The sequence below is a fragment of the Drosophila ananassae genome, chromosome 2R (assembly GCF_017639315.1).
Source record: "Drosophila ananassae strain 14024-0371.13 chromosome 2R, ASM1763931v2, whole genome shotgun sequence".
NCBI classification, from domain to species: Eukaryota; Metazoa; Arthropoda; class Insecta; order Diptera; family Drosophilidae; genus Drosophila; species Drosophila ananassae.
In genome coordinates this window covers 9661818-9678925 of record NC_057928.1, presented here as the reverse complement: position 1 = coordinate 9678925, position 17108 = coordinate 9661818, and the positions used below count along the sequence as shown (strand labels likewise).

At 42.1% G+C, this 17108-nt stretch overlaps 2 protein-coding genes across 8 annotated transcripts; both read left to right on the top strand.

Annotated features, from left to right (window-relative positions):
- Positions 1 to 708: 708 nt before the first annotated feature.
- Positions 709 to 5085, top strand: LOC6493586 (E3 ubiquitin-protein ligase rnf146). Of its 4 annotated transcripts, XM_044714394.1 has the most exons (6): positions 709 to 1172; positions 1430 to 1548; positions 2002 to 2155; positions 2780 to 3211; positions 4377 to 4504; positions 4810 to 5085. In XM_044714394.1, exons 1-5 carry the CDS (start codon positions 902 to 904, stop codon positions 4469 to 4471), a joined length of 1071 nt encoding a protein of 356 aa, XP_044570329.1. In that variant the 5' UTR covers positions 709 to 901; the 3' UTR covers positions 4472 to 4504; positions 4810 to 5085. The 4 variants fall into 4 exon arrangements, with proteins under 4 accessions (XP_044570329.1, XP_001958045.1, XP_014764453.1 ...); XM_001958009.4 differs by having other exon boundaries at positions 4377 to 5085; XM_014908967.3 differs by having other exon boundaries at positions 2780 to 5085.
- A 1850-nt stretch (positions 5086 to 6935) lies between these two features.
- On the top strand, positions 6936 to 16450 carry LOC6493587 (mitogen-activated protein kinase kinase kinase 13-A). 4 transcript variants are annotated; one of them, XM_001958010.4, is made up of 8 exons: positions 6936 to 7105; positions 7924 to 8170; positions 12208 to 12708; positions 12804 to 12995; positions 13062 to 13715; positions 13778 to 13931; positions 13985 to 14874; positions 14932 to 16450. In XM_001958010.4, exons 2-8 carry the CDS (start codon positions 8022 to 8024, stop codon positions 15347 to 15349), a joined length of 2958 nt encoding a protein of 985 aa, XP_001958046.1. In that variant the 5' UTR covers positions 6936 to 7105; positions 7924 to 8021; the 3' UTR covers positions 15350 to 16450. The 4 variants fall into 4 exon arrangements, with proteins under 4 accessions (XP_001958046.1, XP_044570327.1, XP_014764457.1 ...); XM_044714392.1 differs by lacking the exons at positions 6936 to 7105; positions 7924 to 8170 and adding an exon at positions 8773 to 8870; XM_014908971.2 differs by lacking the exons at positions 6936 to 7105; positions 7924 to 8170 and adding an exon at positions 9045 to 9845.
- Positions 16451 to 17108: the final 658 nt, after the last annotated feature.

Here is a 17108-nt window from a genome sequence, read left to right as displayed (position 1 = left end):
AGCAAAAATAAACCAAAAATTGATTTTTATGTAATGAGTCCGAAGGTCCTGTCCAGGACAACTGCAACTGACTGTTGTGTTTTCCTTTTTTTTTACTCTGGGGCTGTGCTCTTTCTGCCTTTTGGTGGCATGCCGGCTGCATATTAAAAAGTGCGTGATGCCTCGCTGACCGAAACTCTGGGCAAAGGGCTGTCAATTTTTATGAAGTTAAATTCTCGTTTCGGCGGGGGTGGCCACGAGGTGTTGCATGTAATGAAGCGAATAATTTTAATTGGTTTTTATCGAATTTAATAAAGCATTATTAATGTTGAAGCAGCCAACGGTAATGAATGAATAACTATTTAAAAAATAATCAGGTATTTTCAACGAATTCGTTGGAATTCTATTTGCGAATTTTATTCCCAAAACTGAAGTTCAGTTCAATTACAATATATTTTATAACAATTTAGTTATTTGAACTACACAAATAATAAATTTTTATTCATTTAAGAGCATTTACAAACAAGTTTCCTTAGAAAAAATCTACAATAAAATATTTCCCGCTTATATAATCACTTGACTTCTACTTAAGCTCGAGAATCTTTAGTGATGTTCAGTCTAATTAACAGTATGTCAAACAATTTAACAAGTTTGTTTTAATATAAAAAACATTAACATTTTTAAATATTGGCGCTCATTTGACTTTTACAACACTAAACTCAACTAAAGTGCTGCCAATCATCCGAATTAGTTGGCGCTTATATCGATATACCGATAAATTATCCACAACCCTAAGCTGTTTGTTTCGGGAGCTGGCAACTTGCTGTGCGCTGTTTTTCGTTTGTTGTGAAAAAATAAATTGTCAGGAAAATAAAACGCGACGACGACGACACACGTCGTTTGATTCTCTTTAAGTCCAATCATGTCGCAACAGCGGGCATCGGAGCAAAACGCAGCCAGCAACAACGCGGTGGTTAACTTGGACGATGGCGACGACGAGGAGGACGAAGACGTCCAGTTTGTTGGAGTTGTGCGTCCTATGACGAGTGTCATCGATCTCTGCCTGTCCCCGTCGACTTCCGCAGCAGCTGCAGCCAGGGCAGCAGCAGGTGCTGCTGGTGATGCAGTTACTCCACCTCCTCCTGCACCATCATCGCCGGGGCAAGCTTTGAAAGCAACTGCCGCAGAAGAAGGTGAGTAAAAATTGGCCAATACAGTTGAGACGATGGCCTTGATGTAAGAAAGAGCCTTTGACATTTAGCGAAAGAGGTCTTGTATTCTTTGTGCTTTGCTTAATTCTAAAAATCTCTAAAATTATGAATTCAAGCCTGAATCCGCCTAATCAACTCATATCCTTGAGACTTTGGAAGACCTTTTCAAACTAAACCGTAGAAAAATACCAAAAAATAACAATAAAACGAAATACTCACTCATCCTTTCTGTCTTTTAGCTCCACCGACTTCTGCCGAGGAGAGCGCTGCACCACTGGAATGTCCCATCTGTCTGCAGACCTGCATCCATCCCGCCCGCCTGCCGTGCGGCCACATCTTCTGCTTCTTGTGTGTTAAGGTACGTAGCTCCAAAGTCCCCAAGGCGGAAGCCACCCCACTCCCGATCCAATTAGTCATTCAATTCACATCATCGAGTTGGGTTTTTGAATTTAATTTTCGCACCGCACCAAAGCCTCGTAGGCACGTAGCCAAGTTCAAGGCTGTTCTTAACCCTTTGGTGCTAACTGACAGATTAGCATGCCAGGTGAACCGGCCAGAGTCGCAATTATGGCATTAGATAGACTTCCGGCTGGTGGCTTTTAGATCGGTTTCCGTCCCCCGGTCATTTCCAACCAGTTTGTGCCTTTGGCAAGTATTCCAATTAGCACTAAAGTGCATTTTCCAGTTCGAAAACTTGTTCTTACTGCTCGAAGGTGAACCGACATCGACAATTAGCAGATTAGCTTCTAGCTTCCTTTTAGGCAACTGGACCAGAATTACTCCATTAAATCGTATTTACAATCACTTCCAGGGCGTTGCGTACAAGAACCGACGTTGCGCCATGTGTCGCCGCGAAATTCCCGCCGAGTTTCTGGACCATCCCCAGTTGGTGAATGGCATCGAAGACATTTGCGCCACCCGGGCCACCGAGGACGGCTATCAATGGTACTACGAGGGACGTAATGGTAAGTAGTGTCCAAGCTTCTGGTGTTGGCCGCCCCTCATATCCCATAAACCCACAACAAACACGCATGCACATCCAGGTGGTTGGTGGGCCTACGATCCGCGGACGAACGATGACATCGAAGCTGCCTATGCAGGCTATCTGAACTTCAAGTCGACGTCGGATGAAGATTGTTTTCTTGTTGAAAACGAACCATTGCCTTCTGGCACTGATGACTATGACACCTCCGATGAGGACGGGTCCAGCTCCGAGAATCTCGCGGATATTGGACCGCATCCGGGCCGGCTGCACATCCAAATCTGCGGAGCTATCTACGTCATTGACTTCCTCCGCATGACACAGTATCCCCGGTCGGATACTCTCCGCCGCAGAAACATAATCCGGCGGAAGACATCCGGTTCGGTGCCTGGAGTCACCAAAGGCGTCGCCGGACTTAGCAAGAACCAAATATCCAACTAGTTTGTAAATAAAACACAACCCCACCCGCGACATTCCACCCGCTCCTCACACCTATTCCCATGTTGTTAAAAATCAAAAAATATGCTGTGATTTAGAGGCCAAAACAAAACGAGAAACAAGTTCCTCCTCCAGTCCGATTAGTTTGTTGTTAAATGTGTAATCGCAGGTTGGTGGCAATACGACGATCGCACGAGTCAGGACATAGAGGAGGCCTTCAAGAAGGGCGACAAGTCCTGCACCATCCTGGTGGCCGGCTACGTATACATTGTGGATCTGGAGCAGCTCGTCCAGCAGCGCCAGAACGAACCAACCCGCTGCCGGCGGGTTAAACGAGACTTGGCCACCATACCTAAGAAGGGGGTGGCCGGCCTTAGGATCGAGGGCAACCAGGTGACCAGTGACACCATCTTCAGTAGACCCACCAGCACCACATCCACTCCGGCGACCGTGGCGGCAGCAGCCTCCAGCTTTATATCCACGATTGCGGCTACGGATGCGGCGATCAGGATTGCCAGCGACATCATCGGCTCGACACTGGCCCAGGCGGACGAACTAACCAGAGGACTGGCGGCCAGCAACATCAGCGAAGATCCCAGCGGTGAGCAAATCCAATCCACAGATCCTCAAGAAGCAGGACGCTCGCCTGCCTCCTCTCCCCCCAACTCCATACAAGATCTCATCACAGAGGACTTGCGGAATACCCAGCAGGTGATTGCCCACAACCAGCACACCATCGATCTCTTCGAGCAGGCCTTGAACGACTTCCAGGCGCTGACCATGCGCAATTACGTGGACTCCAGCGACGAGGAGGACGAGATACAGACACAGACTCAAGATCAGGAGGCAGGCGAGCCGTCTCAGACCGGGGAAAGTCATCAGGGAGCTTAAGAGAGTGACCTATAGAGTTTCGCCCACATACACCTAAATAAATGATCAATGTTCCTTTTAGAAGATTTCACAAAGCGGAATGGGGAATGTTAACTAGAGAAATGCAGCGCGTACCTGAGAATATATCAACTAAATAATAATATTTAACGGATAAGCTCTGGGCTAGGAGCGTTGAGAACAGAACAAGAAACAGAAACAGATCAGAAGTGAACAGTACAGGGTACAGGGTAAACGAACATATATTCCTTAAAGATTTAAGACCGCCTGCAATTAATCCACAGATTGTATTTCCATATAGTTACTTACCCAACAAGAAGAATTGTAGTTCAAGTTCTTACAAATTACAAGTTTCCTTGACACCAATAGGCTTCTACCAATATGATATTCCGATGTACATAACTCAGTCTATAAATATGATATTCGATTCCTTCCCAAATTCCAATGGACAGCGTTGTGTGAAAACGACAATATATGTGAGTTGGGTTTTACTCGACAAGGGTGTGATTCTTGGAGGTCAATTTTAGGAAACCCCCATTAGACGATCGGTCTCAGTGCGTTTAGAAAGGCTTCTCGATTCTGACGATATTAATACTAATAATACTTTCCTCTTGGTCATGGGAGTGATATAATTTTCTTTTTATTTTCAAAACGCACTGTAGTCGGAGAATCAGATCCCAGTATTAAATATTAAGCCGCCGTTATGTGCGTTAAGGAAAAAAACAGTTCTGTGACAGTTAAATATTATATTTACATATACCTTAAGTTACTATTAAAGAAATATATAAAATAATCATTGGATATCCAAGAACTTGATGTATATTTTAAGAGATATACGCCTGATTTAATAATCTCAATTTTGTGACTACTATTTATAGATTCGTTTTCGATATGTACCCCGCCATTACTCCTAACAGCGAAATGCGTTTTCGTAGCCTCCCTAATATCAACGATATTCCTAAAGCTCTACTGAACCCGACCTCGAAAATACACAATACCCCTTCCGGTAATATTCAAAATCTTATTTATTGCTATTTTTAAAGGCCTCATCTGGAATTGTCATCTTAAAAGGCTTCTTCGTCCTTTGCATTTCTTCTTGATATCGTAATAACATTTCTCTATCTCATCACTGACCCAGAATGCCATTATTTCATATCCGGAAATCAAAATTATATAGTTCTAATTTCCCTATTTAATATGGTGGCAGTAGCCTTATAGCTTTCTTAAAAATCACAAAACATGAATCAAAACTGAAATGTGCCAAGTAACATTTTTTGAGCAATCGCTTCTAAATATATATATTTTCGACAGCACTGATCGGGAGAATATATCATTTCCAGCACTTTTCTAAGGATTCTCTGTCATTTATTTAAATAGTAAGAATTACAACTAAGTTGATCCATGTTTAAGAGTAAAGTTTTGCTGAAACCGATTAATGTTAATTAGCAATCAAGAACCTGTGCAAAATATACTTTTATAATAATTTAGATCCTAAGACTTGTCGAATGTAATTATGTTTGGCTATAAAGACCGTTCACAATAGTTGTGTTGGATATTACGATAATAAATAATATATATTCTTTTTTATTTAAATGGTTTAATATTTTTAAATATTTGGAGGTTTAAATTTAAGAAGTAAATAATGGAAATCAATAGGTTCCTAATGAGTCAAGTATCAAAAAAGGTTTCAATTTTAAAGAAAAGATAACTATCTCTATGAGGAAAAACGATCTCCATCCCTCTTATCTGAAAAGTGTGAGAAAGGTCCTCCTTTTTTCTGAAATCAAATGCCCATTGCCCTTTCTTTGTGCTGCCACTGATTGACGGTTATGGAACCTGCAACCCAAACGGGGATCGGGCCCGGACCCTGGACCCTGTCCGTCTGCAAATACCTGATGACTCACCTCCAATGGACCACAAAAATGATTCCTGAACGGTACGCAGGCAGCATAACAATTTATTATTGGACAGAACAAACAAGAAAAGGTATTCAAGAAAAAATGGTATGGCGGGGAAATGGTATGGTGGTGCTACTAACAAGAAAAAGTGGATTGGTGGGGCAAACAAGTCCACCGGAAGAAATAATGGTATTTTACATTATTACATGACTATATTGAAATGGGTTTTATAAGAGAGGTTTACATCATTTTTGTGTTATAATAATAATACTACTATAATACTATAATACTGTATTATTATAATAAAAATTAATAATATTTTTTCACATATTATTTTCTATTCCTATATATCCTATTTCCTATATATTATAGCATATTCCTATATATTCTAATGTAGTCATGGAATATATAAAATTTTATTAAAATGGTCTTTATAAATCAAGTTTCAAAATAAATCTCTTGTGTGTTTACATTTTAGCATGTTATTTTAATTATTTTCAATTAAATTTTCTTTTAGTGTATTTAGGGCGCTTTATTTCAATCGTGTCTTATAAGCAGTCTCCAAAGAATTCCCTCGTCTTCGGGGCCTATGAGTCACCAATGTTTACATAGAAATTATGCTACCTGCTGCATTTTTTTTTTTAATTTTTGTATTTTCTCGTTCTACCTGTTGTGCAATGAGAAGGGTTTTGTCTAAAAAGAAAAAAGGAAAACTCTTGTATAAGACAGATTTGATGGCCTAGAGACTCTTATCAGTCTTAAGTTGCATGTAATGTGGTTTACATAACTTGATTATCTTTTATATTAGTTAGGTTAAATAAAGCGGAATTTACTAAAAAAAAAGATTAAAATCGTTATCTAATTTTTGTCTTTAAAAAAGAAGAAATCTTTTATTTTTAAATAATGGTTTTATGACTTTCTGGTTCTTGTCAATTTCTCAGCGGTTTTATAAATAAATTTAAAAATTAAATACATTTAAATTTAATCTTAAATCCAACTTTCTATTTTTGTCCTAATCAAGTTTGGAGCGTGCCACAGTCATACAAAAAATAAAGAATATGTGGTTTTTTTAAATAATAAAAAAACCCAGTTTTTAAAAAGCCTGCTTATATTTTTAAAAAGTGCGGAAAGATAAGCCAGTGCTGACGCTTTCGGAGGCAGTTGTTGTTGTTGGCTTTTTTTTTATCTTTTCCCGCATTCATGGCGAAAGCTCCGACGCAGCTGCACACTGCTCATGGCCTGCAACATGATCGTGCATGCTTCGGCTTGGAGCTTGGGAGCTGGGGAGCGCTTGTGGTTAGAGCCCAGCTCCAGTTACCCATAATGACAGTAAGCCTTAAACACCACCAACAAAAACAACCAGAGCGGTGTACCTTGCAAATGTTTTGGTGGTTGGCCATGGCTCTCTCTCTCTCTCTCCCCGCACACATGCGCAGTTTGAACCTGCGCTCAAAACGGGTTTTGAGGGAGGAAATGGGGTTCTCTGGGCCGCTCAGTGGTTCTCCCTCACGGATTTGGTTTCGGCCAAAAGCCAGGCTGTTATTTTTTTTTTTATTTCTCAGTATCTCAGTTGATTTGTATCTACCTTTGGTGCGGACGGTTCGACGGAGTTAACGCGTTTCGTTCGAAAAACCAACCAAAAACCAGTCTTTAATTGTTTGATTTGAAGTGAAAATCAATTAAACTGCTTCTCCAATTACCAAATCAATGTAAGAGAGTGTGCTATTACTGCAATTAGCTATGAAAAATGGGTGAAAGAGTATGAAAAGTGTGTGAAAAAAGTGCAAATACCGAAATTTTCATATTGATTTTCTGGCCAAAGCCAAAAGCCAGAGCCAAAGAGAAGAGCCAAAAGTGGGAACAAAAAAAAAAAAAAAGCTGTAAGGTTTCCAAGCTTGTGCTTGTGTGGGTGCAAGCCAACGAGAGAGGAGGACAGAAATAGAGAGAAAAGTGTATAGGTGTGTGGCAAAATGTCAGTGTTGTTTTTGTTATGTTCTAGCTTTGGCCAAGTTTAATAAAACAACAAAAAAAAGGAGAAAAAAAATAACAGCAAAAGCAGAAAAAGAAAAAAAAAAAGAATACCTGTATTGTGGTGGAGTGTGTGTATGCATGTGTGTGTTTGTTCTTTTGTGCAATTTGCAATTCGCCTTTTACAGGCATCATAAAAATAGCTCGCCTGCAGTTTGAAAGTGAAAGAAAAACATGTAAACGGAATGCAAAAAAGAAAAAGAATAATTGGCAAGTGCAATTATCGGAGCTTCTTTAAAGCTGGTGCTTCTTCTTCATCTTCAGCTTTTTGACTTTTTAGTACAAGTGTGTGTGCGTGTGTGTGTGTGTTTGTGTGTGGGTGCCATCTCTCTCTCGCACATCCTTTACCGTTTGACGTCTTAGCTCCTTATTGATTTTCGCCATTTCATTGATAAAAGATTATAACGGTACAATGTGCGAGTGAAAGGGGCTTAGTCCTAGTCTCTAGTTCATTCAATTGATTTATTTCACGGTCTATCATATAACTGTATATGTGTAGAAGCACGCCCACGCCCACGCCACCCCCAATACCAGCATGCCGTAAGGAGCTGAAAAGGACATCGCACTCTCTATCCCACTCCCTGGACATCCCGGACAATGCAACCATTCAGCGACAGTCTCAGCAAGAGTCGAGATGATCTGGTCAGCGGCGTCGCCACCGCCTCCCGACAGCTCTACGGCCGGAGACGCCACCACGGCAGTAGTCCCAATCTCTCACTGGACCAGACGGATAATCTTCGAAGAAGGTATGTATCTTTTGGATAAGATTTTATAGAATAGTGGCACATGTCGTACTGTCTTTTTAATCTCAATGTCGGCCGATCAAGATCTTTATTTCGCCAGATCGTGCCTTATTAAGTGGGGTAATTGACCTTCATGACGCGCTGTAAGCGGCCTCAGGTGGTTGTTTTTATTTTTCACATTTTGGCAGTAATCAGGAAAACCTGTAGATCAATCACCTGCCATTAAAAACCGAAATCTATCAGATACAGATACACATCTACACATTAATTTCCCATTACCAAATAGAAATCGGTGCGAAAATTCCCCCAAACGCAATAAAAACAAGGCAGAACACGTGCAAATAAAAAAAAAAGGTAGTTGTGGTGAAATGATAAACAGCAACAGTAGATACTGGCTTAAAAGACTATCTTATAGATACTTGATAGGTATCTTATAGATACTTAGGTTGTTAAAAGAATTACAATGAATAAAGATAATAATTCAATTATTTTTAATTAATCTTTTAATGGTTTAATAATTCGAATCCCCACTGTTGATGGACTTGTTGGAGGCCTCCCCCCCGCACAGCAACTTCCTTGTCGCACTCACACCATGTCAGCCCACCTGTCTGTGAGCGATCATGTGGCTCCACACTAGTTTTGAGTGTGACCAGACGGAAGCCGGGCTTAGGGCGCCCCATCGCCAGCTCTCGATTCGCTCCAGGTAATGGCCAATTCGGTCACTCTAACAACAACAATGGCCCCTGATAACAGTAAGATGGGTGATGTGGAGTACTGCAGGGGGGGTGGGCTGTCAGTGGGCAGAGAGAGAGCGCAAGAGAGAGAGGCCGAGATCCGAAAGCTGTACTGATAATGGGGAGCTTTGCGGCTAATATGCTCCCGCTCGCCATTCAGTTGGCGAAAATCAATCGTTTTCGACGGTCGCGCGAGCTCTTCTCTCTGCTCCACGAAATTGGCGAGCCTGCCTCGTGTCAGTGTGTGTGTGTGTGTGCCGAAAACAACAACAACAACAACCCGCTGCGCTTATCGCCAAATCAGTTGGCTCTCTGTGACGACGCAGTTTTTTTTTTTTTTAGCAAAAAATACGTGAAATTATTACACTTTTCTCACACCAACACTCCCCAAATTGGCCAACGAAAGTGTTACGCGCCTTTAGTTTCTTGTCTCCAGTTTCTTGTAATTAAAAGATACAACAACAACAAAAACAACAAGGAGAAGAAGAAGCATAAAGCAAAAAAAAAACCTTACCAACTTACCTTGACGTCATTTTTTTATTATTATACATCGGATCGGACGACGTACGAAGTTATAATTTTTTGTTGTATTTGGTTTTTTTGGCCAATGTTGTCGCTGGCGGTGTCGGTGTCGGTGTCGGTGGCTGCTGGTGCTTGGCACGAACGCTTTTAATCAAAGCCCCACTCTTCACCTGCCCAGGTGGACGGCGGCGGCGTGCGTAAACAAAAACAAAAACAATAAGCCCACCTGTCATCAGTGAAAAGCGAGCGTGAAAATTTGCATTATTTGCGAGTGCATGAATGAATGGAAGCCCACAACTAATTACAAAAACAAATAGAAAACAAGAACTAAAAAAGAAGAAAACAAAAAGAACCATGGTCTACTACATATCTTTCTTTGGTCAGAATGACCCACCGGACAAGATCATCACCAACGAGAAAAGGTAAAGTATCTGCAAGATACATTGCAAGAGAACTCTCTGAGTCACAGCTGACGAGATGCACCGTTATGCGTTGCACTCCCAGCTGACATAGACAAAAATGAGAGATGCCAAGAACAGACAAATTTCCGCGTTCTATGTTGTAGTTCGGCTCAGCGCACACGTCAAAAGGTCAAAACGTGCTGCTGCTGCCGGCCAGCTTAAAAAAAAAAAATTTATAATATATGTATCCGCGAGAATTCTTTATGATATTCACACAAATTCATAAATAAACGAAAGGTTTTTGACATTTGCACGGCGGATGCCGCTAAGCGGCGGGAGTGGGATGGCGATAGAGGTGGCTCCCCACCAGTCCCCCACCTCCCCACCACTGACTGGTCACCAAAGAACCGTAGACGCGGTTTGGCTTTGGTGTTCATTGGAAGAGTGTTAGTGTGTGTGAAGTGGAAGAATTGGGGGAAATAGTTCTATTAATACTATACTTGATTATTATTTTTTATTTTATATTATTGTGTCATTTTTTATTCAAAAAAATCTTTAGACTTTATGCAGTGTCTTGAAACTCCTTAGACCACCCTCTTATATACCTTAAATATTAGAACTATTCATGAGACTGCCTAGTATATAAGGTATAGTGTCTGTGAGCTGGAAGAATTGGGTAAAAAATTCTACAAGAATTCTAAAGATTAAAAATATTATAATTCTTTTTTAAAAGATAATGTCTTGCATAAGCTGGGGATTAATATAACTATTAATTCTATTATTCTATTATCTTCTATTAATACTTCATTTGATAAATAATATAGTATTTTTTTTTCAAAAAGAGCTACAGAATTCATCTTGAAATTCGAGATCTGTCTTTCATGATATTCATGGGAGGAATAATTATAATAATATTATCTTACTATAATTTTTATCTATAATTATTGTTCAAAACAACTTTTCAAAAAGTTCTACACTCTTTATGACGTGTCTTGAAACTCCTTAGACCACCCTCTCGACTACCTTAAATCTGAGAACTATTCATAACTATCTAGTTTATAAGGTATTGTGTAAGTGAGTTGGAAGAATTGGAGGAATATTTGATAAATAATATCAAACTTTTTTCAAAAAGAGCTACAGTCTTCATCTTAAAACTCCTCAGACCACCCTCTTGAATATCTAAAATCTGAGAACTATTCATGACTTTCCAGTACATAAGGTATCTGTGTGAACATCTGCATAATAAGGCAAATTCCATATACAACAGGTGATTTCGACCATCGCGACTTTCTACGTCAATATTGTTGTTGTTGTTGTTGTTATCAGAGTTCTGACAGCGTTAACTGTTTTTTCACCTGCTTCTACAGCTACTTCTGGTTCTGCCCTCCATCTCCCACTCCCCCACCCACTTGCACTCCCAGTCCCAGTGTCCTATGTTTATCTTATCGGCCAGAAAGCAAACACGAATTCCAACAGGAAGGCTTTCAGGGTGTGGGTTGTGCGAACTGAAAGCGATCCAGATCGCTGCCTCTAATATTTATTTGCACTGCCTTGTTATTTATTTTTTTTTTTTGATTTTTTTTTTATCAAAGTTCGTTTTTTTTTTGTGCGCCTTCACTGTGTCAGCACGAAAAGTGATTATTATGGCGTGTGTAAACACGGGAATATTAGAGAAAAAAATACATTTTATTATCAGGCATTAGATTTATGGACAATAGAGTTTGGCTCTCGGGAGATGCTTTGGCGATCGCTTAGAGGCTGGAAGGCTAGAGGCTCAGAGGCTAGGGCTATTTAAAGACAATGCGTAATGGGATATCAGTTTTCTGGGCTAGAATCGAGGAAACAATTGAAAAAACACTCTTTTGAATCATTCCACATTCTGGCCTTCCGATCTGTGTCTATTTTCCAATCAAGTTAGAAGTCAGGTGGAGCTAGGAATTAGACTTTTGCATGAATGCATCGATCTCCTTAGAATCCATGTTTGTCCACTTATTACAAATTACTGCACTCATCTGTACAGTTGTACACAGTTGACATACGAGATGTACAGTGTTAAAAAAAAACACAAATATAGTAATCACTATCGAAAAGTACAATCAAATACTGTTCACAATCGAACTGAGTACACTGAAAATGTTGTGCTTTCTTATTGTTACCTATAGAGTGGTGTTTATGAAAACACTACACTACTGTACAGATATGTTCTGCCACAAATGAGTGCATTCATGCCGAAGTCTACTAGGAATTCAAAGAACCAAACCAGATATGGAACTTTTCGCAGGTAATTAGTGATAGGAGAGCCATGCCTTAATAGCAGAACCGATAAACCCCACATTTTGAAGGAGTGTATGGAAATAATGCTATTTCTTTGTCCAATTTCCAGCGTGGCATGCCTGCAGGATGACTTCAACCATCTGGGCATAACTGCCACAGACCTGCCCTTCAAGTCGCCCGATCTCGACTCGCCGCCCCGGCTGCAGCACCAGCACCACAACAACTATGCGGAGATCACGGACAGCAGCGCGGAGAACACGTGCCAACAACGCTGGCCACCCCACAGCGGAGGAGCGGCCGGAGCTGGGGTCTTTGGGCATCCGGATAAGCCCATCGGATGGATGTACGGCCTGCTCGGATGTATGAAGCCGGTGCTTTCGTTTATTGGAAAGACTGGGGTCATTGAGGTGAAGAGCCAGCGCAGCGAGGACTGGGAGATCCCATTCGAGTCTGTATCAGATCTGGAGTGGCTGGGCAGTGGCGCCCAGGGAGCCGTCTTCAGCGGGAAGCTCAAGAACGAGATAGTGGCCGTGAAGAAAGTCAAGGAACTAAAGGAGACGGACATCAAGCATCTCAGGAAACTAGATCACGAGAACATCATCAAATTCAAGTGAGTAATAGACTTCTAATAATAATAATAATAATAATAATAATAATAATAATAATAATAATAATAATAATAATAATAATATGATTATCTTGCAGAGGAGTTTGCACGCAATCGCCGGTGTTCTGCATCATCATGGAGTTCTGTCCCTACGGTCCACTGCAGAACATACTCAAGGAGGAGCAAGTCATGTTGCCGTCCCGCCTGGTCTCCTGGTCCAAGCAAATAGCAATGGGGATGCAGTACCTGCACTCCCACAAAATAATCCACAGGGATCTGAAGAGCCCGAAGTAAGATTTCAACACCAGAACTCCAGAATCCAGGTCTCCAGAATCCTAATCTCCGATCTCTTTCAGTATCCTGATTAGTACAAACGAGGTGGTGAAGATCAGCGACTTTGGAACGAGTCGAGAGTGGAATGAGATCAGCACCAAGATGAGCTTCGCCGGCACGGTGGCCTGGATGGCGCCGGAGGTGATCCGGAACGAGCCCTGCTCCGAGAAGGTGGACATCTGGTCGTACGGCGTGGTGCTCTGGGAGATGCTCACCTGCGAGATACCCTACAAGGATGTGGACTCCTCGGCCATTATCTGGGGTGTGGGCAACAATTCGCTCAAGTTGCTGGTGCCCAGCACCTGTCCCGAGGGATTCAAGCTGCTCGTGAAGCTGTGCTGGAAGAGCAAGCCGCGAAATCGTCCGTCCTTCCGGCAGATACTCTCCCACCTGGACATTGCGGGTCCGGAGCTCTTGCGGAAAACCGAAAAGCAATATTTCGAGACACAGAAGTCGTGGAAGGAGGAGGTGCGATCGCATCTGAAGGAGATCACGCAGAACGGCACCAGCATCCATAAGTACGAGCAGGATCTGATCAAGCGGCGGACTGCGGAGTGGCAGCATGCCCAGGACATTCGGATGGTCTACGAGAAGAAGCTACAGATAACCAATGAGCTGTTCTTGGAGCTTAGCGAGTGCATGACGCAGTTGCAGGAGAAGGAGAAGGAGATTGCAGAGTAAGTGAGGAGAGGGAGGTGATAAGGTTCCTAAAATTAATATTGTTAATATTTTTTTTTAGACGGGAACGGAAACTACCGGGAAGTGGCTACAAACCATCGCGGCGGTTGGGCAACACTCTCAGGAAAATGCAGCACTATCGGCGACGTCTCAACGGCCCACCGGCGGCCATCCAACAGCAGTCCACCACGCCGGATCCCGAAACCACACCAGAGGTATTTCCAATCTTTAGACACTACTCTTCAGTCTGTAACGATTCCATTTCCAGTCCCCCGTCAAGTGCGTTCTCTACGCCCAGCTAGACAGCAATTGCCAACCGAAATCTTATCTCGGCAACATAATTCCGGGAAGTGGCCTGGGGGGCACTATGCCGTCGAAAAACAAGAAAATATTACGACATCGCCGTAACGGTTCCGGTTCCTTTGGCGCCCCGCCGAAGTACAGTCCGACGAGAGATCGGCGGTATCAGAGCGAGCCGGAGAACAGAAAGGTTCAGCTGGTGGAGCGGCAGACCCAAACGGATGCCATGGATGTCAGTGAGACGGATATTAGTCCCAGTGCGGAAGTCCCTCGGTCGCAGCCCATGGACGTGCCATTGGTTCCCAATCACCGCCAGCTGCCGTTGCAGCTCCAGAGGGTGCAGAAGATGGCCGAGGCCCAGGCGAGGGCCAGAAACGGAAGCTTCTCATCCGCTGTCGATGCCACGAATCCCGCTAGTCCCTCGAACGGAAACTCACTGAGCACCAGCGAACTGACCTACCAGGACGCCTGCTCCAGCCCCGATCAGCTCATCGATGACGTTATGAACAGCAACGAGCGGCTGGACATCACGGAGTGCTGCAGTGACAACGAGAATCTGGAGCGCCTCGGTCGCAAGGTCATCGAATTCATCAACGAGAACCGCCTGTCCATCCAGTCCAACACGAACTCCAACTGCAATACGGAGAATGGGAATGGAGGCGCCTCCCCCGTGGAAGGCAACAGCCCGTGCCTGAGTCGATGCAGCAGCACGCAGAGCAAGCGACGGAAGCACCCGCTGGGAGATAGTCCGAATGGAAGTTCCGGAAACAACGCGAATGGCGAGTCCCATGAACAGGATAGCTGGTCGGACGAGGAGGGAGAGACCACAGACTACAAGCACGCTCTAAGGAGGCGAAGGTGAGTGGGATCTTTTCCCCAAAAATTTAAATAATAATATTATTTCTTTCTGAGTAGCATTGGACGGCAGCCTATTGGACGCGGAATGAGACTACGGCGGATTTACAAAGCACCGCTCTCGCAGAAGGTGGCCATCCACAAACGGAACGTGGTGATCGTCTCCGACGAGGAGGAGAACACCTCCGAGTACAGCCACTCGCCTTCCAGCCACCATTCGACGCTGGAGAGCAACACGGACATTGCCTCGGCAATGAAACAAACCCACACCACATCCACATCCACCTCCACGCACAGCTGCAGCGACCCAGATGACAATTCAAGTGATTCCAGCGACGAGGAGGAAATGGTTCATCCAGCAAAGGTCAATTCCAAGGCAACGGGCAAGGGCCCCGCTCTGCCCATGGGCGCTGTGCGAAGCAGCGATATTATATCCATACCTACCTTCGAGGCTGACGGCGCCGTCAACATGGTCTAACCTAGTACGATATGTAGCCTAAGCGAGAACTCCTACACTTAACCCCACATTAGAGTGGTCTACTTAACAACTATCTCTATATATACTCAACGAGAAATCGCCCCCAATTGTACGGTATTATCTATGTTCGTGTCCAAATCTCCAACTCTATCTTATTTATATGTAGAAGTGTAAGCGTTGGATCTCCTCCTGCAGGCGTTGATCGTTTCGGGAGGATCTGCATCCGTTTGGGTTTTGGGGCAATCTTAATTTGTATCGTACTTGTATGACATGCATTTCCTACTTTGCTGAATATAATTTTGCATTAGTCTTAGTTGTCATTATGATTATTATTATTATTACTGTCCTTAGAGAGCTGCCTTTGTAATATATTTAATGAGAATGCCCTAATTGTAATCGTTTTTTAAGTCACTAGGCATAGAGTTTTTTTGTTCGACTATAAGAGAGCTTGAACCACAACCACAAAAATCGAACTACAAACAAACAAATTAATAGAATCGGCCTCAGGCATTATATAGGATGGAATAGAGAAATAGTCAGGGATATTTTTTATAAAAACAAAATTTGCAAATGACTCGAAGGGGGACGGAGGAAATGGTTTTTTAAGAAGCGAGCGCATTGTATGTATAATTTTTTAGTCGCATTCGAGGGCCGATCTTCCAATTATTTTGGGCGGGTTGGCTCTTCGATTTACCGAAAAATCTTACTTTCGAAATGCACAAAATTCAAAGCTTCAGTGCCTTAATGCAAAAATAAAATAAAAAATACAATGAAAGTGAAAAATGATAAGAATTTGAATAAAAAATAATGAATAATTTGGTAGATCTGTTTGGCTATGACTATGTACTTAGTCAACAGTGTTTCGCCCCTCTGCAACCGAATTACAAATTTAATATAAATCTATATACACTCGATATATATTATGATATATATTCTATATATTTACACACTAGTTGGATGTTTAGCTTCGTAAGATGCGTCGCGCCGTGTCGGCAACCGCGACATTTCTCTACATTATTTGAATGTACTCCATATTAAGTTTAAGTTTAACGACTCATACGAATTAGCAATAATAATAATAATAAAAACAACAACAATTAAGACGCTAAAATCTTGTTTTTTAATACTAGTTTTCCTATAATCTCTTTTCCGATGGCAAGTTTTTTAATAATATTTTCTAGGAAATAGGATATATTCTACATTCAGGAACAGGATCTACAAACTCCAGTGTTTATACAATTTTTATTAAAATTATAATATGAAATAATAGTTCGCAACAGAGTGAGTGACACATCTCCAATCCAATAATTTCCTAAAATGCATGAAGACCCCAGTATGGCGAAGGCCATATCTTTGCCAATATTCATCCGATTCTTAGGGGGAATACCTTAAACGATTTCTAGATCGATTCTCTACTAATCTGCATAAAAACCTACACATCGATTTTCTTTTTAATTTTTTCTAAAATTTTCTGTATCTGTATTTCTGTACCCCTTGCAAATTTTGTAAAATGCATGGAGACCCCAATATGGCCCCCAGCGAAGGCCATATCTTTGGAAATATTCATCCGATTCTTAAGCGGAATACCATAAACGATTTCTAAATCGATTCTCTATCAATTCGCATCAAAACCTACACATCGATTTTTTTTTTAAATTTGTATAAAATTTTCTGAATTTCCTAAAATGCATGGAGACCACTATATGGCCCCCAGTGAAGGCCATATCTTTGCCAATATTCATCAGATTCTTAAACGGAA